The following is a 27,104-nucleotide window of genomic DNA, read 5'->3' as shown; positions in this document are numbered from 1 at the left end:
TCTAGGGAATTTGGAGGCCGGGTCAAGGCCCTGAGCTCTTTGTCATGATCCCTTGTTTGGGTGGGTGGGGCGCGTCAAGTGGCATCCACATGAAAGCTAGGACCTCAAGTTTCCCAGCAGAGCATTGCATTGTAACAAGATGGTTTTAATGTTTTGTCTGATCGGTGTATACTCTGTGGTATTACTACTTTTAGTTAAATAGAATCTCTGAGTACTTCCCCCACCACTGAAATCAAACCATGTATGTAAAATTACAATTTTTAAAAGATAATATTCTGTGTAAGAAGCATCATGTGATAAACTATCAATGGCCGTGTTTTTGAGAAGCACCCTGAACGCAGCACCACTGCCTCTCACTCTCTGTCATATCGCGATAGAGAGCATCGGGCCACGGAGCTAACGCTGAGCAACATGGCGGAAGGTATGAGATTGTTTTTTTGACTATTTGGTCCACTCCCTTTTTATCACTGTGTGCTCGTTGGACTGTCGGACCAAATCAACCGGTGTCTCGGCAGTTTAATAAACAGTGCGCTGTCTGCGAGTGAAAATACGAAGCACTGCGACACTTGTCTTGTCACACTCAGCCTGTCTGTCGTTAGCTACCGTTGATGTTGCTAGCTGAATTTTACAGCTAACGTTACGAGTTAGCCGAACCGGACCAGATATGTTGGTGGGAGACGAATTATTGTTTCTAGACAGACTATTGGTTTGCTACAAAAGAAAACACCCTCATGTTAACTCACAGAATATACAGGTAATATAGTTATTACGGTTTTGGCAAATGTCAACGTCATGGTTCGCTCCAAACAGTCTATATTATCGCGTTAACGTTATAATATCAGTAACGGTTCTGTTCACTGTGGCTGTTTTGTCCAAGAAGGCACATTTTTAACAACATAATTTAATATCAGTTGTTTTAAATGTGGCACAGGAGACTGCACAGGACAGGGGAGTCGTCACCTGTGATGCAAGAAGTACTCTGATTTCTTTTACTGAAGAAGAAGCAGCAATGTCAGTGTATAAAGACAATAAATACAAGTTTGCATTCAATTTTTCAGTTAATTAAAAGTGCAAAAGAGCTTGCATCACATATATTCCCAAATTACCAAAAGCAGAAGTCCTCAGCATGCAGCGTAGCTCATTTCAGAATAATATTGGATTGTAATTATTGATGCATTCATGTGTTAATCACTTAAATGTTGCAGCTGGAAGCTTAATTACTTTATATTCTACTGGGTCGTTTGTGAACCCTCCTCCACAGGAACAGTAAAGGTTTAATCCAAAACATTACATCATGATAAATGTGTTAATTATATTGTATGTTATAAATTAGAATCTGCAAAGTTATCAATTGAATGCAGTGGAGTAAAATATACAATATGGTAGGTTTTACATATAATAAATTTGCTTTGGTGTCTTGGTACACAGCAAACATATTAAGAGAAAATGGAGCAAACAAGTAAAGTAAGTATTGCAAATATCAAGAGACTTAAAAAAGAAGAAATCTGCAATAAGAATATGAAAGAAGTACTAAAACAATGTGCACATAATATTGAGATAATTGGCCATGGCCAAGGGCACCACTTATATTTGGCCTGAACATAAGGGAATGCCTGCTGTGTGTTCCTCCTTAAGGGAAATCTACTCAATGCATTACGCAAATGCATTAGTGATGCCTGCTAAATCCTGCAAACAAAGGTGGATTTTTAGTATAGAATAAGAGTTTGTTCAGAGGCCGCTGGTCAGTTGGCCATAAGCTGTTGCTCCTCCATACCGCCCTTCCTGTGTTGAGCTGATCAGGTGGTTTTTACAGAAACACCCCCCTCTGTTCCTCATGACATGTCTCTGTGCCAGTAACGGTTTATGAGGGAGGACAAAGTAACGTGCCGTCTCAGCATTCTGTGCTCAGTAAAACTTAACTGGTTTAAAGGAAGGAAATGGGCCTCAGTGAAACTCTGTGGAATCAAGGCTGAGACATGAAATTGTTTTGTAACTCTGTAGAAAGTGTTTTTCATTTAGAGGAAGAGGGAAAGGTTTGTCCAAACAAAAATACGCTCTGTAGAATCTGCCAGTGTCCGTTTTTAAGATTACAAAATTTGCATCCTGTTTTGCCTTACACAGGGGAAAGTTCTTTTTCTGTGCAACACAGGTGACGTGGGGAAATGTCACAAGAAATAGGCCGGTATTATGAAAAGTAAAAGTGGCTCAAGTCACATTTTGTAGGTGCAAATCCAGTTCACTACCTTCATTACATGTTTCTCCTTTGCCATAAGAATAATATTTGAACAACAGATAGTTTTGTAAGATCCCAAACACTTGCTACTGTTTATTGGAGCCACTGTACTTTGGACCACCTCTAAGGTGCTTCAAACGGTCCAGTTGTGACCTGTGTTCAGGAATTCATCTTTCTTACCACCTGCTTCTATCCCTGCATCTCGTTTTTATCCTCTGTCTGTCTCCCTTACCTTGGTGTGGAACAGAGGAGGTGGCCAAGCTGCAGAAGCACCTGGCCCTGCTCAGGCAAGAGTATGTGAAGATGCAGCAGAAGCTGGCCGACACAGAGCGGCGCTGTGCCGTGCTCGCTGCTCAGGCCTCTGGCCAGGGCTCCCCCAGCCCTGCAGCTGCAGACTCCTTCATCAGCCGCCTGCTGGACATCGTGGCCGACCTCTATCAGCAGGAACAGTACAGGTGAGGATCACAGTGGGAGTGGATGGGTATGAGTTTTGTTTGCAGTGCTGCAACTGTTATTATGTAGTTGTATTACTGCTGTGGTGTGTGTGCATGATACAACATGCCTTTGCTGCTACATTGTTGAAGTTGACGGGCCTGTCACACAACACCATGAAAGCCTGTGAGTGTAAATGGTGTTTTTAAGCGCTTTGATTGTGTTTTACTTTCAGCATTATTTAAGACCTAAGCCCTTTTCATACGGAACTGCATTTGCACGGGATAAGCAGAGCCTGTATTTTATTCAAATTAGCTGTCATTAAAGCTTTATTATACTCGTCCAAGACACCATGGTGTGAGCCTCAGTAGATGGTGGCACTAGAGCTACGAGCATGCATAGAGGCATTAATGCTCAACACATTGTTCGCAGTATGCTTTGATATGTATGGTGGCATACAAACAAAGTATTCTTTGGATAAGGACGAAATCAACGAGTGTTACCAGAAGAGTGGTACTGTAAAAAGGCTGCCTGGCAAATGAAATAAACACCAATGTACTTTCAAACATTGCATTTGTGTACTGTAAAAATTACTGTCACTCCAAGTTGAAATGATTTTATAGCACTTTGTTTCCCCCGGGTTTTTCCATGAGAACTTTTTTTCATTTTTTACCACATCTCTTTTGTTCTTCCCCACACACAACAATTTAAGGCCATTTGACTCTTCCTGTGGTCTCTCAATGAGGAGTTGTAGAGATGTCTTTACAGGCGAACTTGCTCTGCCAATCTTCCCTAAAAAGCTTCCATGTGAAGCTGAAAAGCAGAGCGCATGGAGTCAACGCCTTGTTACAAAAGTTCAGAGATGCACGACCAAAGGCCACGACAAATTTTGGAGACTTAAAGTTCAACACAAAAGGGGTGGTTACGTCATTTTCTGGTGAACAAATCTTGTGCCGGCGACACTATGGCAACCATAAGTTATCCTTTGGATATGATGATAATAGGCTACTACATAATAACTGTTGAGAGATAGAAGACTGTTCCTTACCGTCATCATTTGAAATTTCACTCTTCTGATTGATTGAGCTTGCATCCTCTGCAAATGGGTCTCCATGCTGTGTAGTAAGATGAATCACCTGCACCCCAAATATTATCACATAACGTCTCTGTTTGGCAAAATATGGCAGGTGATCTGTGGTGGAATTTTTACGAGACAAATTATAGACATGGCAGATTCACATGTGACTAAGATCACAGATCTCTGCAGTTATTACAAATTATTCAAAGTCCCCAGGTAATACTGGTCCTGTGCAGATGGGCTCTGGAATATTTCTGATATATGTGCTTGTTTTCTGAGAGATGGGTGTGTTGGTTTTGCAGTGATCTGAAAGTGAAAGTAGCAGGAGAGAGTCTCAGTGCCCATAAGTTTGTGTTGGCTGCTCGCAGTGATGTCTGGAGTCTGGCCAACCTGGCCTCCACCTCTGAACTGGACCTGTCTGGTGAGTGATGTCATGTTGTTAAAGAAGTAGCTTGAATTATCATGAAAATCCAGCTGTTACCTCCTCACACTGTCAGTCAACATGTTTATAGATTAACTGAATATTTATTTTGGAGTGGATCATCACACAGAATGTCAAAGTCCAGTGTCGGATAGACATCTGGCCCTTGTGCCTGTTTTCAGATAATCAGTAGAGCTCAGTAGAATTTATATAAATATGAGCAAATAATGTTTTTGCAGAGGGCATTCCACTTTTTTAAAATAAAGGAAAATTTTACGTGATCTTAAAAGTTTTCTATTTGTCCAAAATGATTGCCAAGTGCGAAGTGTCAGTTTTCCATCTTTGAGAATTACAGCAGGTTCGCCATCGATCACTGTGTGTGAATTTCTGACTTTGTGACATGCTGGGTTTCCAGATTGCAAACCTGAAGTTGCCATGGCGATGTTGCGCTGGGCGTACACGGATGAGTTGGAGCTCACTGAAGATGATGCCTTTCTTATTGACTTGATGAAGCTGGCAAACCGCTTCCAGCTGCAGCTGCTCAGAGAGAGGTCAGCATGAGTCAGATACACTGACTCTTCATCTGTAGTTAGTGGCGGTGGCAGAGTCACTGTTTTTGCATAATATTTTATTGATGTACATGGCTTAACGGCTCTGAAAATCCATTTGTGTGCTGGGACAGGTGTGAAAAAGGTGTGATGTCTTCGGTAAATGTGAGGAATTGCATTCGTTTCTACCAAACAGCTGAGGAGCTGAATGCCACCACCCTGATGAACTACTGTGGGGAGATCATAGCCAGTCACTGGGTGAGGACCTTCACACAGTGTTTGTACATGTCCAACTAGACAACATAACATCAGCTTTGCTTTTTATAAAAACCCCTTTTATTCAAACATGCAGCCCAACGTCCTTCACACAACAAAATTTAAACAACACAAACAAATTACAAATAAAATAAAGAAATAAATAGTGCAGAGTGGCCAAGGTCAATGTTAAGCCCCGTTTCCACCGAGCAGTACGGTTCAGTTCACTTCAGTTTAGTACGCCCTTTTTTTTTTCTTTTTTTTTTCCATTTCCACTGTGAAAAGTTGTGGATGGTACCAATGGAACCGTTCTGTACCGTCCGTATTTTTGGTCACCCTTCTGTTGGGGTACCTAGCACACAGATCTGGTACTAAAAGGTGGAGCTAGAGACCCTGCAGTCTGATTGGTCAATAAAGGACAGTCACTCTGCTCAGGGCTGAGTTGTGGCTGGTTTTGACGTTAACTGGTAATACTTTTTTTGACTGGATCATGTGAACGGCATACACCCAAGTTCTCACTCGGAGAAAAAAATAAAGCATTGTGGAGCGTCGTTCCTGTGGGCTCCGGCAACACTAAACCCCTGAGCTTGTCTGAGAAGGACTAAATAGACTAGACTAGACTCTCACTGCAGCCTGTTTTTATTTTGTCCTGAAAATCGTTCTGTGGGCGATAAACGAGGTACAAACTTCCCTCTGTGTCACTGCTGATGAGGAAATACAGTGAGTGCTGGACGGAGCAGTGAGTGACAACAACCCCACCCACATTAAGAGTACTGTTTGCAGTGGAAACGCTAGGGTCTAGGTACCATGTCTGAAGGGTTACTTTTGGTTCCAAAGGTACCATACTGATAGTGTTTGGTGGAAACTGGGCTTTAGCTAACCAGTGGAGACTGACGGTTGGTCAATGGACACTATTTTTCTGTTCCTTGTCAATGCAGCCAGCTGGCTGTCTGTCATCACAGCCAATAGAAAATAAAAGGCAAGACATTTATATCACAAAACATTTAAACTTCACCACCTCTAAATGGATAGCACTTTAAAATGTGGCACTGAAGCTCACTGAGTTAATGGAGTGCTGGACTCAAAGACAAGATCTCAAGAAAGAAGAGAAACTGACATCTGTAGTCCTGACGCATCAAAATCTGCCTTTGGTTTACTTTATTTGACAAATGTTCAAATACAGCTTTAAAAGAAATCCAGATTTTGTAAGAGGTAACACGACAAAGTCCGGGACTTGTTTCCATTGTGGTTCTTGATCAGTCCTTTTACTGCACAACAAGATGGAGACAGCTATTCAACGATCAAAGCAAGAGACACACGACCACTATGCACCACATCCTAACATGACATCCCCTCCACAGATAAACATGCCAATAAAAAACAACAATACAAATATGGACATGATTTTTAAAACCAGATTTTGGAGCAGCCTCTGTTTGACCATTTTCTTAAAGGCTCCATTATTGCACGAGGCACTTTGTTCCACTCTGTAGCACAGGATGGATAAAAGAAACCCATCATAGTGTGAATCTATAAATGCTCAGGTCGGGCCTTTGTTCATGTGTGCCACTTCTGAATCACTTTTAACCTGCTGTGTTACTGCGGGTTAATCCTCTCACGCTCTCCCTTTTTTACAGATTAATGTTATGTCCTCTCATCAGTGTGAAGTGTCCCATCATTTATGATACAATAAATCCAGAGAGGCCACAGCTCGGCAGTTTTCAAGGTTGTCTTTATGACTTAAATGTAGTAAATGTCTGTCAAGCGTCACCAGCTTCTGACACCTCAGTCTCAAACTCTGATAACTGCTGACTTCACCAAAGCAAAGAATTCTCCAATTCTCTAAAGCATTATTTAAGGAGTTTTGCATTGATATAAACATAAGCACACATGTACAAACATCCTGGACTCGTACAGACATTAACATACATTGTATCCCTCCCTGCACAAAGGCTACATTCACATTAGTTTGTTTAGTTTTAAAACAGAACTATTGCTGTGTTTACACCTAGTGTCCACACTACTTTGGCGCTCTGGAACCCCCAAAAACGGAGACTTTTGAAAACGATGCTGACCTGGTTTTAGTTTGAAAACTTCGGAGCTGCGTTTTAGTCTGGAGGGACTTTTAAAAATGGTGACGCAGCCACTAACGTTTGTGTCCTGATTGGGTCTTATCAGTTACGATGCATAAGCCAAAACGTCATAGCTAGGCTTTTGTGTTTGGATCCAGCACAATGAAAGAACAGAACAATAAAATTTAGGCAAATTACCAAGCAATAAAATTTAGGTGAGAGAAAAAAAAGTGAAGAACTGAACTGAATTAGCTGAGAAAATAAATAAAATGTAGACATAAAAGTTAATTAAAGAAATAAATAAAAGGATTCAGTGCATAACCATAAGCTAAATATGAAAAACATCAATCAGGTGGCGTGTATCAGTCATTTCCTTTACTTATTCAGTAAATGGTGACCTCACTTTGGTAAATTTCTTGTAGCACCCACTCAGCGTTCACCTTATTTCCGGACGTTCTGGGTGACACTTGTTGACGTTGCTGTGTTTCATCAGGATGATCTGAGGAAAGAAGATTTCAGCACCATGAGTGCCCAGCTGCTTTACAAGATGATCAAATCGAAAACAGAGTACCCTCTCCACAAAGCCATCAAAGTGGAGCGAGAAGATGTGGTCTTTCTCTATCTCATCGAGATGGACTCGCAGGTCAGCGTTAACCCTTTATTGACTGTCGCTTGTTACAGTGTAACCAGCACGGTAGAATAACAGTAAACAAACATTTTGTTTTGTTTATCCTTTGTTTTCAGCTTCCTGCAAAGCTGAATGAACTGGACAATAACGGTGACCTGGCACTAGACCTGGCGCTCGCTCGTAAATTGGAAAGCATTGCCACCACTCTGGTTAACAACAAAGCCGATGTGGACATGGTGGACCAGAGTGGCTGGAGCCTCCTGCATAAGGCCATCCAGAGAGGTGTGTAGGAGACACTATTACTCCACTCTGTGGCACCCCTATAGCTTTATTGTAGAGGTGGTGTCCAAAATAAAGGTTTGCCTTCGCTGCTGAGTTGTTAATATACCTGCAGTGGTACCCATGTCAGTCATCCGTGAAGCTACACTAACCTGTATGAGAGGTGCGATGCAAATAAAGTCTGATTGACTGATTGTACAGACTTGGTTACAGTGTAAACACTAGATTTTGAAGTTGATACATGAAAGCATAAATTCTTCCTTCCACTTCCTCCAGGTGATGAGTTTGCCTCCATCTTCCTAATTCGACACTCGGCCCAGGTGAATGCAGCTACAGTGGGGGCGGTGGAAACCCCGCTTCACCTGGTCTGTTCTTTCAGCCCCAAGAAACACTCTGCAGAGGTGATGAGCGGTATGGCACGAATCGCAGAGGCTCTGCTGAAGACCGGAGCCAACCCCAACATGCAGAACAGCAAGGGCAGGTAGGTTGCCAACCGGGCTCTGGTTTAATGAGCGTTATTGGACTACAGAGTGTAACAGCTTCGTCTTGTGTCATTTTTAGGACTCCAATGCATGAAGCTGTGGCATCAGGGAATGAGCCAGTGTTCAACCAGCTGCTACAGTGCAAACAGTGAGTCACAGTCTGCCTTTATATTGAATTAGTGAGTTTGTTTACCGTTGTACATGACAGTTCTTGAATTTAAAACTATTCTCAAAAATATTCTCACGACCCAGTTTGAAGGCACCGATATTTACAAGATCATGTGACCCCAGTCATCATTCGACTCTGGAGATAATCCTGTGTGTAACCTGGTGTAATCTGTCCATCCTGTTAGGCTTGACCTAGAGCTCAAGGACCACGAGGGCAGCACAGCTCTGTGGCTGGCCCTGCAGTACATCACCGTGTCTTCAGACCCCTCAGTAAACCCATTTGAGGATGACGCACCAGTTGTGAACGGCACCTCGTTTGATGAGAATAGTTTTGCAGCCCAGCTTATCCAGAGAGGAAGCAACCCTGATGCACCAGACACAGCCACAGGTACTGTTTAATAACCTGTTTTTGCTGCCACAATGCTTTTAATCCCTTAAAAACATTTTCATCTTCATCTTTCTCCATTTTTTTCCTTGCAGAAAACTGTCTCATGCAGAGAGCAGCTCGGGCCGGCAATGAGGCAGCAGCACTTTTCCTCGCGACTCACGGAGCAAAGGTCAACCATGTCAACAAATGGGTGTGTATCAGCATTGTTAATGAATACGACCTTGTGTGCAGGTTACTTTAAACAGTTAAAAAAAATAGGTGGTTCATCCCAATATGCCTCCTCGACTCCTCCGTCCTCTATCCTCAATCACTTGACCCGGCAATCGATTGAGACTCGCCGTCTTGTAGGGGGCTCAATAAGTTAAATGCACTCCGATAACTTAAATCATGAGATCTAGATGTTTTTCTTCTGTGTTACGAATAAAGATATTATCAATCCTTTGACCTTGTTTTAGGGTGAGAGCCCACTTCATACAGCGTGTCGCTGTGGCCTGGCGAGCCTGACAGCAGAGCTGCTGCAGCAGGGGGCCAACCCCAACCTGCAGACCCAGAAGGCTCTGCCTGATGACACTATTGGTGTTGCTATGCAGACCCCCCTGCACATGGCCATCGCTCACAACCACCCAGATGTGGTCTCTGTCATCCTCGAGCAGAAAGGTCAGCATTTAGACACTTGGATGCCTGTACCTGAAATGCAAACATGGCAGGTGTGTTAAGTGATTTCTGCTTGATCTCACTGAACTTATCTCATCTTTAATTGCTCTGTTGCAGCCAATGCTCTTCATGCCACCAACAACTTCCAGATCATTCCAGACTTCAGTCTCAAAGACTCCATGGACCAGACAGTGCTGGGCTTGGCCCTCTGGACAGGTACACAGCAGCATCACACCACCATACATAACCTCCTTACAAGACTGCATGGTGATCTGTGTATGTGATGTATAACATGTACAATGTGTCTCTGTCAGGCATGCACACCATAGCAGCACAGCTGCTGGGCTCAGGGGCTTCTATCAATGACACTATGTCCACTGGACAAACCCTGCTGCACATGGCCATCCAAAGACAGGACAGCAAGAGCGCCCTCTTCCTTCTTGAGCATCAGGCAGACATCAATGTTAGGTAATGCCCGGGTTTTGAGCACGTAATGCCTTTTCTATTAATTTTCGAAAATGTAGAGAGATGACACAGGAAGTGAAGGAGGTGGGGGGATACGACATGTAATTAAGATGCCTGGCGAAATTCAAACACGGGTCTTTGCTGTTTATGGTACCTGACTTAACCCCTCGGCCACCAAGGTATGGGACTGCTATTTACTGAGGAATACATTTTCTCTGTTTACCCATGTCCCAGTGATTATTGATATTTTCTCTCTTGTTACCTGCACGGCTCCAGAATAACTTTTATGAGTAGGAGCACTGTAGCGCCTAACTGAAAATTTTAGGAGCACAAACAAACAAACAAAAAAACAAAAATTTAGGGGCATGCCTTAAAACGTCCTGCTACACAGTTATTCACAAACAGTTATTCACAATTTTGTCCACTTTAACTTTAATCATAAACTAATACGCAGATAAAAAAAAATATTATTTAAGAAATCCCTCAGTATCTAGTTAGGAATTTTGAGTGGAGACTTTTTAATCTTATGGCTCTTTACATTATATATATATATATTTATTTATATATATATATATATATATATATATATATATATATATATATATATATATATATATATATATATATATATATATATGTATACACATATACACACACATATATATTCTCCACTACCAGGACCCAGGAGGGACAAACAGCACTACAGCTGGCCATCAGTAACCAGCTGCCACTGGTGGTGGATGCCATTTGCACAAGAGGAGCTGATATGTCTGTGGTGGATGATAAAGGGGACCCTCCATTGTGGCTGGCTCTGGAGAATGGCCTGGAAGATATCGCGTCCACACTGGTGAGATAAATGCAACCAATTTAGAGATGATAGTACCCTCTTAGTTCCTCACTGCTGGGTATTAAATGTTACAAAACAGTATTTAAGATAAAATGAAATTGAAAGCAATGAAATGGAAGCTTAATTAGCCTCAGCTGTGGATGCATGTGGTTGTCTTGTTGGCAGCAAACATCATCAGTCTTCTTAAGGAAACTATAAATGAAGGAAAGAAGAAAGCAGTCTACTCGAGCATGACTGCGGGGAGGGGGACTGCTGTCTGATGGCTCTGTAGCATCCACTAGTGGCGGGCGGCTGCATGACAGTTACGCGGCCTTGTACATGAAGAAAACAGTAATTGGTTTAACTGACTAATATTTCTGGTGCCGAATAGGGAGGTGGTGGACATTTATTCATTTAAACGTCTAACAAGTTCCAGTTTGTGATAAAGGTCCAGATTCATAATAATTTGGTGAGTAGTGCCACCTCCTGACAATAATAGGAGACTCTAAGCGTCGTGCGTAGATTCATATCAGCCTTATCCAAAACCTCTGAAGTGAACACTGATTGGTTCCAAAAAGAGAAAAAACGAAATGACTATAAACCACTGATATTTTATAAACCACTGGTATTCACATCTGTAGCACTTTGTCTGTGTTTAAGCCTTATTGAAGGCTGTACGTATGTTTTATAATAATTTTTTTTCTTGAGTTTTGACTGTTTTGAGTCATGTTTGTTCCTCTAAGGTCCGCCATGGCTGTGATGCGACATCTTGGAGCACGGGGCCCTCTGGGTGCCAGCAGACCCTCCTGCACAGAGCTGTTGATGAGAATAATGAGGTCTCTGCTTGCTTCCTTATCCGCAGGTATGCAAATCTCCTCACCAACAGTGTTTGGGAAACCTAATCCCAGCCGTAAATACACACGTTTGTCTAAACTGTGACTCAGTATTTATTATACAGATAAAAATAGAATCTTGTCTGAAACTAGAAACCTGTTGGGTTTTTTATGCTCAGTGTTATTGTGATATCTGTAGCCCCCTGTATTAACGTACTGTCTGCCTCCTGTGTGTAAATAGCGGTTGTGACGTAAATAGCAGCAGACGGCCAGGCCCTAATGGGGAAGGAGACGAAGAAGCCAGAGATGGACAAACACCCCTCCACCTGGCAAGCAGCTGGGGTTTGGAGGAGGTGGTGCAGTGCCTTCTAGAGTTTGGAGCTAATGTTAATGCACAGGTCAGTCCTGTCACATCAGTGGGTCCACTTCTTTCTGTCATTACAGCATACAGCTAATAAGAGATTACTTAGTTGTAGTTGTAAACATGATACTGATACTTTTCTAGATTTTCTTTTCGTTTTCTTTTTATACATAAGGACTGCAGGAGGAAGCCTGAGGTTCAAAATTTTCATCACCAACTACCGCTTCTTTGTAATTGTTGTGTATATAATGATGATAAGAAAGATCTTGAACATGCTCTTTTTCTAATCACGTGACCGTCCATTTCTCTTAGGATGCAGAGGGCAGGGCTCCCATCCACGCTGCCATTAGCAGCCAGCACAATGTCATTATACAGCTCCTCATTTCCCATCCAGACATCCGTCTTAACATTCGGGACCGTCAAGGAATGACCCCCTTCGCCTGTGCCATGACGCACAAAAACAACAAGGCAGCAGAGGCTATCCTCAAAAGGGAGCCAGGTGCTGCTGAGCAGGTAGTGCTGACATAACGCCACCAGTTTGTCTCACTTTATAAACATTACATACAGTTACAGTATTAATCTCTCTCTCTCTCTCTCTCTCTCACTCTCTCTCTCTCTCTCTCTCTCTCTCTCTCTCTCTCTCTGTCCAGGTGGACAACAAAGGACGTAATTTTCTCCACGTGGCTGTGCAGAATTCAGATATCGAAAGTGTCCTGTTCCTCATCAGCGTCCAAGCTAATGTCAACTCCAGAGTTCAGGATGCAGCCAAACTCACCCCTCTGCATCTGGCTGTCCAGGCTGGATCTGAGATCATTGTTCGCAACCTGGTATAAACAGAAAGAATCTCTCAGGCCTCTGCGTTTACTTTTTAAGCCAATTTAAGTGTTGTTGAAAGACTGATGTGGTTGTTGATGTTGTTTTTACTCTTCATGTTTCTGCTTCCAGCTGCTTGCCGGAGCCAAAGTAAATGAGCTGACCAAACACAGGCAGACAGCGCTACATCTGGCTGCCCAGCAGGACCTGGCCACTATTTGTTCTGTGTTGTTGGAGAACGGAGTAGACTTTGCTGCTGAGGATGAGAATGGCAATAACGGTACCTTACATTCTTTATTATTATGCTTCAGTTTCTTCTGAAGATCTGGGATCGTTTCCCTCAGTGGAAACAAAGCTTTTATTTACTTTCATTTCACAGATAAGAAACAATAAATTGTGAAGACAATAAAACCTCCACAAAAATAGCATTTTAAGTCTTGTGTGTGATTTATCCTGGCTTCATGTGAGCAGAGGAAATCTCCGCTTGTCGCTAGGCTAATTTATACAATGTAAAATGCCATAGGCTTGTGCTAATAACATTAGCATGTTGTATTTGTCTGGAAAACGTATTTAGTATAAGACAGTTGTTTTGTCAGTGAACCTTGTGAGTTTTAATGGAGCCGAATTATGTACCGTTACCTTTGTTAAATGTTGCTGTTTTTCCTGGTTTTATATGAGAAGAGGAAAATATTGCTAGCTGCCAGGCCAGTTTTTACAATGTAGAATGCCATAGGCTTGTGCTAATAATGTTAGCATGTTGTATTTGTGGGGAAAATGTGTCCAGATAAAGACACGTGTTTGTTTGTGAATGCTGTGAATTATAGTGAAGTAGTGTTGTCACGATACAAAAATCTTTGTTTCGGTACCAATACCAATATGAATTTCGATACTTTTCGATACTCTTCAGTACTTTTCCTAAGGAAAAGTCCTTTTTGGATACAAACCTTTAGAACAATAAATAGTAGGGGTGTAATGGTACCAAAAAAAATCATGGTTCAGTAAGTACCTCGGTACGGACGTCACGGTTTGGTAACTCAAATGTTCCACTAAGTTTATGTTGTCTCGTGTTGTCTCCCTTTGCGATTCAGACTTTCTCTTGTCTTTTTTCACGTGCGCCAGCTGCGAATGTTGATACAGGTGTTGTCATACACACCACTTGTGCAATCTGTGCTCCAATAGGAACAAGAAAGGCGTTTGTGTGCATAAATGAGTAAAATAAATTAACTAAATTAATGAATTGAATAAATTTCAAAGTGCCGGTATTTTCCAAATGCAGTATAGTACCGTTTGGAATACTCTAGTACCGCAGTACTATTTTAGTACCGGTATACCGTGCAACACTATAGTGAAGCTGATTTGTGTGTTTAATGCGTGTTTTGAATCACCTAAACTTTACAGCACTTCACAGAAACCCTGCTGCTGACTAGTGTTTTGGAGGTGTAATTACAGAGTGACACAGACACACTACCGCACAAGCATAAATGCTCACAACGGCATAGGCGACGGCGTAGGGTCAACCGCACAACTATAAATCTCGCGTAAGAAAGGAGGCATTGAAGCTTCTTTCTTAACCATTTAGAGAATAGGGACTAGTGTTGCACGGTATACCGGTACTAAAATAGTACTGCGGTACTAGAGTATTCCAAACGGTACTATACTGCATTTGGAAAATACCGGTACTTTGAAACTGATTCAATTCATTAATTTAGTTAATTTATTTTACTCATTAATGCACACAAACACCTTTCTTGTTCTTATTGGAGCACAGATTGCGCAAGTGGTGTGTATGACAACACCTGTATCAACATCCGCAGCTGGCGCACGTGAAAAAAGGCAAGAGAAAGTCTGAATCGCAAAGGGAGACAACATGAGACAACACAAAACTTAGTGGAACATTTGAGTTACCAAACCGTGACGTCCGTACCAACGTACTTACCGAACCATGATTTTTTTGGTACCATTACACCCCTACTATTTATTGTTCTAAAGGTTTGTATCCAAAAGGACTTTTCCTTAGGAAAAGTACCGAAGAGTATCGAAAAGTATTGAAATTCATATTGGTATTGGTACTGAAACAAAGATTTTGGTATCGTGACAACACTATTAGGGACAGCTCTTATCATGGCTGCCACTGAGAGACTTCTGGGTCATTTCTCTCAGTAAGGAACCTTCCTAAGCTACAAAGACTATTCAACAGCAGCTCATAATTCAGTCTATGTATCGTTTTGAAACTAAACAGTGGCATTATCAGTCCTCGGGTTGCCTCCCAGACACCTCATTCTCTGTTGTGTAGTTGATTATTCATTATTATTCCACCCCCCCAACATACCACGATCCTTATCAATAACATTTTGTCCTTTTGTCTGTCCTTCTTGTTGTCTCCTCAGCTCTACATCTGGCTGTGATGCAGGGCCGCCTTAACAATGTCAGAACCCTTCTCACAGAGTCCAACATCGACGCTGAGGCCTTCAATCTCAGGTGCGTTTAGTTTGTTTCACAGTTAACAACAAGATCAAACTTCTAAGTCACTACAGCAGCAACATTAGCGCCATGGAAGTCAGAAGCTTTTTAATATAACAGATGACCTTCTGTTCTGACTGTAATGTCTCCTTTACATGTTATTATACCTGCTCAGGGGTCAGTCACCAATGCACGTACTAGGCCATTATGGGAAAGAGAACGCTGCCGCCATTTTTGAGTTGTTCCTGGAGTGTATGCCTGAATACCCTCTGGACAAACCAGATAATGAAGGGAACACAGGTACTGTAGACAGCTTATTTTATGTTGTTGATTACAGTATACAAACAGCAGGCTGATATTAGTGGTACACTTGTAATAAAATGACTGTGACCTGTGTCTTATTGCAGTTCTGCTCCTGGCCTACATGAAAGGAAATGCTAACCTGTGCCGTGCCATCGTGAGAGCCGGGGCTCGACTGGGCATTAATAATAATCAGGGCATCAACATTTTCAACTACCAAGTTGCAACCAAACAGTTGCTCTTCCGCCTTCTAGGTAGGTTCTCACATGTAGTTATCTATCAGGCATTCACTATATATTAAAGGTCAAGTCCATCTGCCTTCATCTCTGTGTTTTTTAAATGGAAGTGTTCACTCAGCCGTTAGCAAAAAGCTATGACCTTGGTTAGAGCACTGACAATAATTATAACTAAAAGGGATAGTAAAGAGTTTTTGAAGCGGGGCTGTATCAGGTACTTTACAGTCATTGTCATTCATAGTCGGTGTATTACCTACACTAGATGGTGGTCGGCATGCCCCCAGTTTAGAGAAGGGGACAGGGAAGTGAAACTGTTAAATTGCTCTTTTCAAAGCCACCAGACTCCTTTTGACAGAAAAAGTCATTTTAGGGCACCCAGTAGCTCAGTGGTTAGAGGGGGCGTCCCATGTACAAAGGCATTGTCCTTGCTGCAGTGGCCATGGGTCCGACTCTGGCCTGCGACCCTTTGCTGCGTGTCTCCTTGCGTGTCTTGCTCATCTCCTCTCTCTCCTGCTTTCACACCTAAGTCTGTCCTGTCTAATAAAAGGCAAAAAAGCCAAAAAAAATCTTAAAAAGAAAAAGTAATTTTATCTCACAGACCGCAGGAGTTGCTGGTCTTAGTCGACTAGTCAATTAAACCTTGCTACCCTCACTAGTCAGCGCCAGAATTACTAGTCGAATAAACTGATAATACCCAGAGGAAAAATGGGGGGAGTTTAGATCGGCATGCAAGACCAGTGGCTCTGATCATCAACGGCTCTCCCTCTCTATCTCTTTGACACATGCATACAAACTCATGGGTGGCTTGAGATGCAGCTGCTAGATGGAGACATGATGTGTTTGGAGTAGGGATGTTCCTGGCAACTAATTTTGACCCACATGATGTTTTTTTTTTTTTAATCATTTGTTTAGATATGCTGTCCAAAGAGCCCCCTTGGTGTGATGGGTCCAACTGCTATGAATGTGTTGCCAAGTTTGGTGTTACAACACGGAAACATCACTGGTTAGTCTTTTTTATTATTCTCTCCGTTATTTCTCACGTCGTCCTCATCTTGTGTCAGACTGTGTGACTAATCCTGTGTCTCCTCCTCAACTCCAGCCGCCACTGTGGGCGCCTGTTGTGCCACAAGTGCTCTATAAAGGAGATCCCCATCATCAAGTTTGACTTGAACAAGCCGGTGAGGGTGTGTGACATCTGCTTTGATGTACTAACTCTGGGTGGGGTGTCGTAATGCAGCGGCCTGGATATCCTCCACCCTCTCAGTTATTCAGGCACACCAGGAGAAGGGACATCAGTAGCAGGACAGTTATGGACCATCACCTTTATACTATTTCAGTCTATGAAAAAAAAACGTAATGTTCTAGAGGGACGTTTCAAATAGAAAGTGAAACATTGTCTTTTTGTTTCTGTTTTGATCTTAAAGTGGATATAAGACAGAAGCGCTCCAGCTCCATGACGGCTGGGCTCTTTGTTAATCAGTTTTCCAAAATGTTTGTAATTATTGTCACAAGCAGGACGTTTCAATCCAATGATGAACATTTAAATCAAATCACAATTAGAGTTTTTTCTGTTCCTCTTCTCTGTTGCGATATTTCACCATCAGCAGCCTTTATGCTATGTGACCTGCCCAAAGACAAAAGTTCAATGCTACACAATGCTGTCAACCAAGAGCAGAGTAAATGTGTACAATTGCCCTAGATCACTTACAAGGACTGAACTATCAGCATGTTCTCTGTAATCTTTCATCTTTCACTCTTCTGTCACCCAAATTCTGTGTTGACCGGATAAAGTAGGACAGACGAGGAGGATTTAAAGGGAAAGCAGCTTTTGTTTTAAATAAATGAGCATCATCAAATGAGATCTAATCTAGTTAGATCCAGTATTATTACAGTGAAATTGTTTTACTTTACTGTCGGAGGTGAAAAATGGCAAATCTGGACGAGGATGGAATTCCTCATGAAACTGAGTTGTTTTCCACAGAAGCCTAAATGGCAAAGATTCAAACATTTTATTATTATGTTTTCTCAAGATCACTTTGTCATTGAGGTCCTTATCTTGAAATAACATGTTTTCTCAAGATAACAAGATTATTTTGTCAAGTTAAAGAACCTTTTTTTGTCACGAGATAATGACATAATTCATTTGAGATCACATCAAAGCAGTGTTTCGTAAATTAAACTCAAAAGGCCATTGTGTCTCGAGATCTCCACCAAACTTGACATGCCAAGCTGACATGCTTTGATTGGGCCGCCGATAAGGCTGAGTCTTGCTTTAAGGTATTCTTAGATGATGCCATAGATGTGTAAAGAGAAATGGATACAGCTGTGGAGACGGGGCCTCGCTCAGGGCCTCGCTCATTCCTGTAAAAGTGGCGTATGAAGCCTAAAACGTTTGACCCAACACTGCTATTTCAGGCCTGGTCACTAGAATAAAATTTTGGCATTGCATGTTTCTACAAACCACAGATATCTTACAGTTGTACATTTTGTATGTGTCCCATCAAAGTTTCTAAAGTGAAGCAGTCTTGATAATATGAGCTGATTTTCTAAGACAAGATGGAGGAGACAGTGGACGATGTGACACTTAGGCAAGACAGCTGCCAAACTGCGGACCAATGTTCGTGCAAACAAAACCTCTGCGAACATCTGTGGTATTTCTAGGCGTGATTGTGCCACTAAAACCCGGAATTTTAAGTCAAAACATGATCCCTTCCCTTAACCAATTGGTTTTTGTGCTTAAACATAACCACACTTTAACCACAGCGTTGTTGAAACATAAAGAAACATAGAGTTTCTTAACGCATTCTTAGATGATGCCATAGATGTATAAAGAGAACTGGATACAGCCTTGGAGACAGGGTGGTGCATGAAGCCTTAAAAGTTCGACTTCTCAGGTATAAAATTACCCGGATCTTCTGCATCATTGGGCCCAAAGAGCAGGCGCAAGAGAGACTTTCCCTGGCTGAGCAGCTAACTTACGATTTAGCCCTCCACTGACTTGAAACGGGGATGAAATTATTTAATTGTGCAGCTTTTCTAGACTTTCAAAATGTTAACAGACCAACCTGATCAAATCCTGACGGTGAAATGAGTCATTAGTACAGGTTTGAGCTCAGATAAATGTATCCACCCATTTACAGACATATCAATCCAAATGTAAGTCCGTGAGGAAAAGTCTTTTTCAGTCCCATGGCAGACATAACCCTTCAGTTATAACTTCACTGTATGGCCACTGTGTAAAATTGGCTTCAAAGCCCAGCGCTATTCCTGGTGTATGGATGACGCACGGTAATATGTATTTCATCTATAACAGTAAGACATAAAGTAAGTTCAGCCTGTGTTAGGCCAAAATTGAAAAGAAATGTAATGTGATGATTTATACGCTCTTGTTCATCTGACAACAGCTGTTTTTGGACAGAAGGAACTTTTTAATAGTTCTAAAAAGCCCCGTTTGTTTTCTCTGCACCACAATAACTAGGAACAATCATAGTTCTTTTAACGACATTTTTAGGGACATTTTTTATCTCCTACTTGACAGTAGGTACCCTCCCAAAACAACTGAATCATGAGTGATGTTAAGTGTAAGGTGATTGGTCAAACACAGCCAATGGAGCACCGACAACTCCTGATTTAAAAAAATGATCAGCCGTTAGCCATGTAAACAACAGCTCAAGAAGAAAAAATGGAAGCAAACACGACAAATGGGCAAATCCAGGCTTTACAGAGCATAAGTGTGACGTGGGAAATACAGTGTGATTTTGACTCATCATAGCTATTGAGTGGTAGACTGGCCGACGTCACATCAGAGTTCCTATTGGCAGTGCGATTGCAAACAGAAAAAAAGCCCTTGAAGGCCTGATGTTCTCAGGGGAGCTCCCTAGTGGGTAGTTCCTTTCTGGTAGTCCCCAGAACTGTTTAGTGCAATGGTTCCTGCAACGATACAGGCTTTAAATAGACAAGGCTACTTTATCTCAAGTTCACAAAGTGTTGTCTTTCTTGAGAAATGATCTCAGGAAAACATTTGGTATTTTGAGATAATGACATGTATGACTTGTGATCTTGAGAAAACAATATTAATTTGTTACCAAGGGAAGATGAAGGGAATAAAATGTCTGAATCCATGGCTGTTTGGGGCGTCTGTAGTTTGTCTCTATGATTGGCACATCGTCTATCATGTGTAGCCATCGTCATAATCATAAATCATATTTCAAAACCAGTCACCAAATGATTACATTCCATTTTTATTATCTGCCATGAGGTCCTCGTTGGAAGTCTTGATCCCCACAATGTTGCCTCAAGTCAAGTCGTTGTCTTGACCTCATCACATTTAACGCTTCTTGATTTCTAAGCCTAACAGGTGCACTTTATCAAGATCACGACATTTCCGATCATTGGGGAGAATGTGGAGCAGAGGGACGGCCGAGTAGTGGGGCCTCTTTAAGTATTGTTAAATTGTACAGATAAATGTGTGATATTTTTGACCACTACAACTGTTTTGTACTTAAATGCAGTTTGTGCTTGTCATTGTGACAAACCTAAATCTTGCCTCTGTTAATCTTTTATGCACATTGTTTAATCTTTTATGCACATTATATTGTATCTGTATGCTCAGATATCTAGCCTGTCTCTTCCTGGTGTATCCTTTTAGAGAAAGGGAGGACAACTTTACATAAAGGTCATCAAAAACTAATGCATTGACTTCTTCTTCATTCTTGCTCTTTATTGTGAATAAGTTAGAAGTATGGAAGCACATTTCTGTCAATGTAATGCAAAAAAAGATCTTGTAAGTCATTGAAATGACTCAAAATAATGACTTTACATTTCTAAATAATGAGGAGCTTTCTCAATATTATGACTTAGGCCTACCATCACAAAGTTGTATGCACCAGGTGAAACATTTCTCTTTTTTTGCAACACTTTATCATTATCTTTAGATATGTCATTATTTTTGAGAAAGTTTGTCATTATTTTGCAATACTAAACAAAACATTTTGAGATTTTCAAGTTGTTTTTTTTCAGCGAAATCGTTATTTTAATGACATTTCTCTTTATTTTGAGATACTAAGTCATTATTTTGAGGAACTTTCTCATTATTTTGTAATACTAGTGAGATTTTTAAGTCATTACTTTGGGATATATTATTCTAAGAAAATTTCTCTTAATTTTAAGATTAGTTTAATTTTAAATTAATTTTAAGACTTAATATCTCAAAATAATGACTTAGTATCTCAAATAATGATCTAGTGTCTTGAAATGACATGTATCATGAAATAATGTCATTAGTATCTTAAATAATGAGAAACTCAATAATCACTCACAAAATAATGATAATTAATATTATAATAATGATAATAAATATTAAAATAATTACTTAGTATTTCAAAATAAAGGGGAAATGTTTTTAAAAAGTGATTTATCTCTTTATGATGTAAAATATAATAATGAGCTAGTTTTCAAAATAATGAGAAAGCTTTTCAAAATAATTGCTTAGTATCTCAAAGTAACAAATTAGTATGTCAAAATAATGAGAAACTTTCTAAAATAATGATTTTATATCGTAGAATAAAGAGAAATTATCCAAAAAAAATGTATCTCAAAATAATGACCTAGTATTACAAAATATAAAATGATAATGACTTACAATATCTTTTTCCTCTGTCATCACTTTGGCCAAAATGGGTTTCCTTATAGAGTCCCTGAGTATTGTGCTGCTAAAAGCAGTCCATGATGAAGTCCAGGTTTTGGGCCGGCCCAGCGGCTAGAACTCTTCAACAGTGCATGACTCAGCATGTGCAGGGCAGCCGTCGTATTTCTGCAGGTTGGGGTCTTCCTCTGCTGCAGGTGGGTCTTCAACACAGACACAACGAACACTGCTGGAGCCTGGCGAGAAGAGTTTCCGTGGGACACCTGTCCAGCCTCTTTCCACTCCACCGCTGAAGGAAAACAACAGAACAGTCCTGATAATTCCCACTAGTGCCAGACATGCTCTATTACAAGTCAGCAGTACATCACAGCATCTCATCTTATGCCCTGTAGGCTTGTTAATATTTGATTAGAGCAAAACTATTTCCATACCTCTTAGTGGAGCACCAGACTCTTCCGCCCCTGGCAGCACTCCACTCTGCGTTGCATGCTGGGAAGCGGACCTTATCGGCCTCAGACTGGGCCTTTATTCGCCGGCCCTCTGCTAGTGATGCTTCTACCTGCAGCAGGGCCTCTGTGGGCTGTCCGGTCTCACTATAGAACTGGCCTGTTAACAGACCTGAAGGTAAACACAGGTGGATGTTGGTTGGCTGGTTGGCTGTTGATAGATGTACACTGATAAGGAGACATTCGGTGAAACAAGCTACTGCAATTCAAAGGATGTTTCCATGTGTAGACTCAGCTTGTGACAGATACTGAGATAAAGTGGCTCACTAGTTTATTCTGGATACTCTGGAGTTGTCCAACCATCGGGAACACTGGCTTATTTTTTCAGCCTTTCTCTGACATTTTGGAAGGACCTATTCTGATTTCTGGTGCTAAGTACCCTGATGTAGTGCTGTTGCAGAATCAAAAAAAGGTACTAGCACCTGATGAGGAACTTTACAACACCCTCAATTAGAAAAAAAAAATTGGAGTGTTAGACACTTATTTATACATAATTTTAATAAGGTCTGTACACATGCCATCTATTGCACATCTATCTGTCTAGTGAGCGGGAACCTTCCTCTGTTCATCTTTCTGAGTTTCTTCCAATTTTTCCCCCTTAAGGGTTTTTTGAGGGAAATTTTTCCTTATCTGAAATAAGGGTGGAAAAAGCCCCTCAAGGCAAATTTGTGATTTGGGATGTTAGGTTATATAAATAAAACTGTCTTAACTTAAATAAAGCTGTACAGCACCTGTACAGTATAAAGGATGAAAAATAACTTAAGTAGCAATTTATTAATGGATAAATACAGGAATAAATGCATAAATATGGAAATAAATAAAAGGCCAAATAAATGCTAAGATGAATAAATGACTTTGCACATTTCTCCACAACTACCACTTCTAAAAACTTTATTGTCATTTTAATTCAGGTATATTGTAATTTTTTCTTTTGATTTTTTTCCATATTTTTTTACGTTACTTAATTCTATTGGGCGGCACGGTGGTGTGGTGGTTAGCACTCTCGCCTCACAGCAAGAGGGTTGCCGGTTTCGATCCCGGGCGTGGGAGCCCTTCTGTGCGGAGTTTGCATGTTCTCGCCGTGTCAGCGTGGGTTCTCTCCGGGCACTCCGGCTTCCTCCCACAGTCCAAAGACATGCAGTTTGGGGACTAGGTTAATTGGTAACTCTAAATTGTCCGTAGGTGTGAATGTGAGCGTGAATGGTTGTTTGTCTCTATGTGTCAGCCCTGCGATAGTCTGGCGACCTGTCCAGGGTGTACCCTGCCTCTCGCCCGATGTCAGCTGGGATAGGCTCCAGCCCCCCGCGACCCTCAAGAGGATGAAGCGGTTAGAAGATGAATGAATGAATAATTCTATTGTATATTTATCGCTTTATTTTTGCAATACTTTTTTCTTTTTTTTTTTACAATGTTGTGCACCAATATACACATAATTAAACAAGCCATAAATAAATAAATATCTTAAATTTATTCTACATTTTTGTAAACTATATCTATGTCTGTGTCTGTATGTTAATGAGGTAGGCATTTATTTATTTATTTCCATATTTATTTCAGCATTTAAAAAACACTGTATTTATTGACTTATTTCTGTATTTATTTATTTATTTATTTATTATTGTATTTATTTATCCTCGTGTCATTTTTCATCCTTCATAGATCTTATCGTTTAAGATGCTTGAAAGGTACCTGATGACTAAATTTGTTGAGGAAGAAATGCATGTGCTGTACCCAAAATTTCAAATGGTAAGAGATTGGGGGACAAACGTAACGTACCTGCAAACTCGTACTCCCTCTGGTAAAAGGCCAGCCAGTCATAAAGGGCCATCACCTGCAGCGGGGACAGACTGGACACATCATCTGTCAGGCCACTTTCTGTGAAGTCTCCGGTGATGAAGGACAGTGAAGCATCTCTTCCTGAAAATGCAGACACATTCTGTATAAAGACCATTGCAGTGTACGGGATACTAATGCACTGTAGCTCTGTATATGCTGTTATTAGACTGGAATTCATGTCCCTGATTTAGCCAAAACATTAAAACCACTGACAGGTGAAGTGAATATTATTTTATTACAATGCATTGTTCTGCTGGGAGACCTTTGGTTCTGGTATTCATGTGGATACCACCTGACATGTTCCACCCACTCAGACACCATTGCAGTACCAAGTACCCCCCCCCCCCCCCCCTTTATGGCAACAGTATTCCCCAATGGTAGTGCCCCCCCTCCCAGCAGAAAAAAAGCAGCATGCCAGACTACAAAAACTGTTCATAAATGATCTGTGGAGCGTGAGAAAAAGCTCAAGGTGTCGACCTGGCTTCTAAATTTCCCAGGTCCCAATCTGTTCAAGGATTCTTGTGATGTGCCAGTACCCCAGATGTACCCCTAATCCAAGGTGGGGCCTCCTTGGATCGGACTCATCTGACCTGTCAAGGCATGGACACAGGATCTCTGGGAGTGTCCTGCGGTGTCTGGCACCAGTGGGTTGGCGGCAGATCCATTTAGTCCAGTGGGTTGTGAGGTGGAGTCACGGCATGTGCCACAGATGCTCATTCAGATTGGGATCTGGGGAATTTGGAGGCCAGGTGGACACTTTGAGGTCTTTGTCACATTCCTTGGGCCATTCCTGAGCAATGTTTGTAGTGTGGCATGGTGCATTATCCTGCTGGGGGGCCACTGCCATTAGGGAGTACTGTTGCCATGAGGGGGGGGGTACTTGGTCTGCAACGGTGTTTGAGTGAGTGGAACAGGTCAAGTGGTATCCACATGAATGCCAGAACCAAAGGTTTCCCAGCAGAACAATGCATTGGAACCTTTCTCTGTCCTTAATAAAGTTATTATTATTATTATTATTATTATTATTATTGTATTTTTTTATTACACAGATGCATTATTATTATTATTAGCCTGTTATTAATATTTTGTTTAAATAGGGAAAAACAAAGTCTCATACATCTAAACTTGAAAACGGGTTAAAAATTTAAAGATCTCTCTGTAGGTAGGTGTGTGCTGTTACAATCAACACAATATAGGCACATAGGAGAAGAGGTGAATCACCTGCCATAAAGTGATACGCTCCACCGGGTCCATAGTGCTTGTTACCCTTGTGTACATCAAAAACTTGGCCCAGTATGGCCAGGTAAAGGCCCTCACTGCCTTCCCTCCCGTCGTACAGTGATAACTCACGGCTGCCCAGGAGCCGCACGGCAGCAGGGGGCTCCTGATGCTTGCATCCAGATCCAAAAATAACGGACCAGTCACGAGGAATGTACAAAACTGCCAGCGCTAAAACCGCGACCATTACATAGCCCAGCATGCTGTTCAATTGAGCGTTTCACTATTACACCCATTTATTACATCATATTCCGTTTGTCTGTAAAATAGTGACAACACCACAACAAAACAAGCACTTCCGTGTTCGGGCACACCACAGCGCATGCGCTCACCAATAAGGCAAAGGCCGTTCCAGATACGTTGACGTACAGTACGTAACGTCAATGCGGTAGTAGTGAACGGCGGAGCTCTAGCTGTAGGTTAGAGAGGTCTGTGTACAGACCGGTACAACCGTCGCAAAACTGACCCCCCGGTGGGCCGCAGAGATTTTCGGGGAGCCCTCGGTCGGTTAAACAAACATGGGGAACGCGGAGAGCGGCTGCGGTGGAGGCAGCGGCGACGAGGACGACGTGGAAACAGAGAGCCCCGGCTTCGCGGAAGACAGTCCGGCCTCTGCGGCCACCGCCGTCGGTGTCGGAGGCGGTGGCGGTGGCGGCTCCGGTTCTGGGAGAAGCGGAAGGGGATCGAATAACCTGCCCGTGCCCACCGGTGGACCGCCCAGCCCCGGTGTGCTCCTGGAGCAAGTGAAACTGAGGGAAGCGGCGGCTCGCATTAGCGACTCGGGTGTCGCCATTCGGGAGTCTGTCCTGGCTGGGAACGAGGGTGTCCTGGTGCGGTGGCTGGAGGACCGGTTAAACCGAGGAGAGGAGTCCGTCAATGTGGAACAGTTCTGTGAGATGTTGGAGAGCAGAGATGCCCCGAGAGATGAATGTGAAGAGGTATAGAGCCAGAGAAACACAGAGAAGTCATGTGGACTGCCATTAACCGTCTATAGTCTTGTTCTTGTCCCACATGAGGATGGAATAGTTGATAGCTGTTTTTTTATTTAACTAAACATAAATATAATAAAAATTCAATATACAGGAGAAAATATAGAAACAGAGCACTAATAAAAGAGCTTCTACAAAAAATATTAAACATATAGATATTTAGTGCCTTTTTTGTTAGTTCAATTAGAAAGTAGTTTCTAGTAATTATACTGCTAAATCTACAAAATTTTGCCATCATTATCAAATTTAATATAAAAAAATCTACTTATTTTCTAGGGTTTTGAAGAAATCAAACACAACACTTTCCCATAATAATATAAAGTTTTGAAAGATATCATTAACCACAACTTTCTAAGGGTCTGTCAGATTGTTTTGGTTTCTGTTTTTGAATTTTCATCACAGAAACAGCAGTTTGTGTTTATGTCTTTATTTATTTCTGCATGCCGTGGTTGGCAGTAACATATGAATTAATTCAAAGGACACCACCTTAACCTTGATCATAATTAGGTCTATTTATTCGAAAGCCTCCACACCTTCCTCCAACAAACCCATTCCAATATGGAGGGTTGATGGCTGTTTTTTTATTTAATTAAGCAAAACAACACAACACAGATCCAGTATACAAATAGAACAATAACTAAAGACCCAGGGGTGTATCACACTAGACACAAATACTATAAACCAACAGATATTAAGTGTCTTGGTAGCCTTTTTTGTTAGTTGAATTAGAAACTAGTTTCATATATTTAGATCCCCCAGAAAAACAACAAAATAAGTTGCTAAATTTACATTTATGAATTTAAAAAAGAACACCACATTTCCCTCTGATAATATAAAGTCTTTAAAGATATCATCAAACAAATCTGAAGAAGCCTTTCCAAAATTTCTAGGTTTCTATTTCTGAATACTCATCTCAGAA

General features: G+C 41.4%; 3 protein-coding genes across 3 annotated transcripts in view; 2 read left to right on the top strand and 1 right to left on the bottom strand.

Annotated features, from left to right (window-relative positions):
- The first annotated feature begins 321 nt into the window (after positions 1-321).
- ankfy1 (ankyrin repeat and FYVE domain containing 1) lies at positions 322-20,622 on the top strand. Its single transcript, XM_033650457.2, has 25 exons — positions 322-421; positions 2,481-2,688; positions 4,046-4,164; positions 4,580-4,715; positions 4,847-4,970; positions 7,533-7,682; positions 7,784-7,949; positions 8,223-8,427; positions 8,508-8,576; positions 8,782-8,984; positions 9,077-9,174; positions 9,440-9,641; positions 9,756-9,854; positions 9,953-10,106; positions 10,782-10,950; positions 11,673-11,791; positions 12,004-12,160; positions 12,436-12,636; positions 12,774-12,950; positions 13,069-13,216; positions 15,324-15,414; positions 15,572-15,696; positions 15,804-15,950; positions 16,845-16,935; positions 17,032-20,622. Exons 1-25 carry the CDS (start codon positions 412-414, stop codon positions 17,162-17,164), a joined length of 3,501 nt encoding a protein of 1,166 aa, XP_033506348.2. The 5' UTR covers positions 322-411; the 3' UTR covers positions 17,165-20,622.
- Positions 20,623-20,940: 318 nt separating this feature from the next.
- On the bottom strand, positions 20,941-25,513 carry cyb5d2 (cytochrome b5 domain containing 2). The gene is made up of 4 exons (XM_033650469.2): positions 25,140-25,513; positions 23,859-23,999; positions 22,008-22,194; positions 20,941-21,865 (listed from the first exon to the last, which is right to left on the bottom strand). Exons 1-4 carry the CDS (start codon positions 25,396-25,398, stop codon positions 21,691-21,693), a joined length of 762 nt encoding a protein of 253 aa, XP_033506360.2. The 5' UTR covers positions 25,399-25,513; the 3' UTR covers positions 20,941-21,690.
- Positions 25,514-25,586: 73 nt separating this feature from the next.
- zzef1 (zinc finger, ZZ-type with EF hand domain 1) overlaps positions 25,587-27,104 on the top strand; it is a 49,685-nt gene continuing 48,167 nt past the window's right edge. Inside the window, exon 1 of the mRNA XM_033650447.2 lies at positions 25,587-26,134. Within this exon, the coding sequence (XP_033506338.2) occupies positions 25,715-26,134 (420 nt within the window). The 5' untranslated portion in view covers positions 25,587-25,714. The remainder of the gene's footprint in view (positions 26,135-27,104) is intronic.

Source organism: Epinephelus lanceolatus, chromosome 11 (assembly GCF_041903045.1).
Source record: "Epinephelus lanceolatus isolate andai-2023 chromosome 11, ASM4190304v1, whole genome shotgun sequence".
In the NCBI taxonomy this organism is placed as follows: domain Eukaryota; kingdom Metazoa; phylum Chordata; class Actinopteri; order Perciformes; family Serranidae; genus Epinephelus; species Epinephelus lanceolatus.
Note: the sequence above shows the minus strand (reverse complement) of the source record. Positions and strands in the feature narration are given on the sequence as shown.

What these genes read in the sequence shown, in the direction of transcription:
- ankfy1 (XM_033650457.2), top strand. An exon ending in TGCACCAGACACAGCCACAG is followed by an intron (nt 8,985 to 9,076) that starts GTACTGTTTAAT and finishes TTTTCCTTGCAG; the next exon opens with AAAACTGTCTCATGCAGAGA. An exon ending in GCTGAGGCCTTCAATCTCAG is followed by an intron (nt 15,415 to 15,571) that starts GTGCGTTTAGTT and finishes ATACCTGCTCAG; the next exon opens with GGGTCAGTCACCAATGCACG.
- cyb5d2 (XM_033650469.2), bottom strand. Translation starts at nt 25,398, where the DNA reads ATGCTGGGCTATGTAATGGTCGCGGTTTTAGCGCTGGCAGTTTTGTAC. An exon ending in GAGGGAGTACGAGTTTGCAG is followed by an intron (nt 22,195 to 23,858) that starts GTACGTTACGTT and finishes GTTTACCTTCAG; the next exon opens with GTCTGTTAACAGGCCAGTTC. An exon ending in GTCTGGTGCTCCACTAAGAG is followed by an intron (nt 21,866 to 22,007) that starts GTATGGAAATAG and finishes GTTTTCCTTCAG; the next exon opens with CGGTGGAGTGGAAAGAGGCT.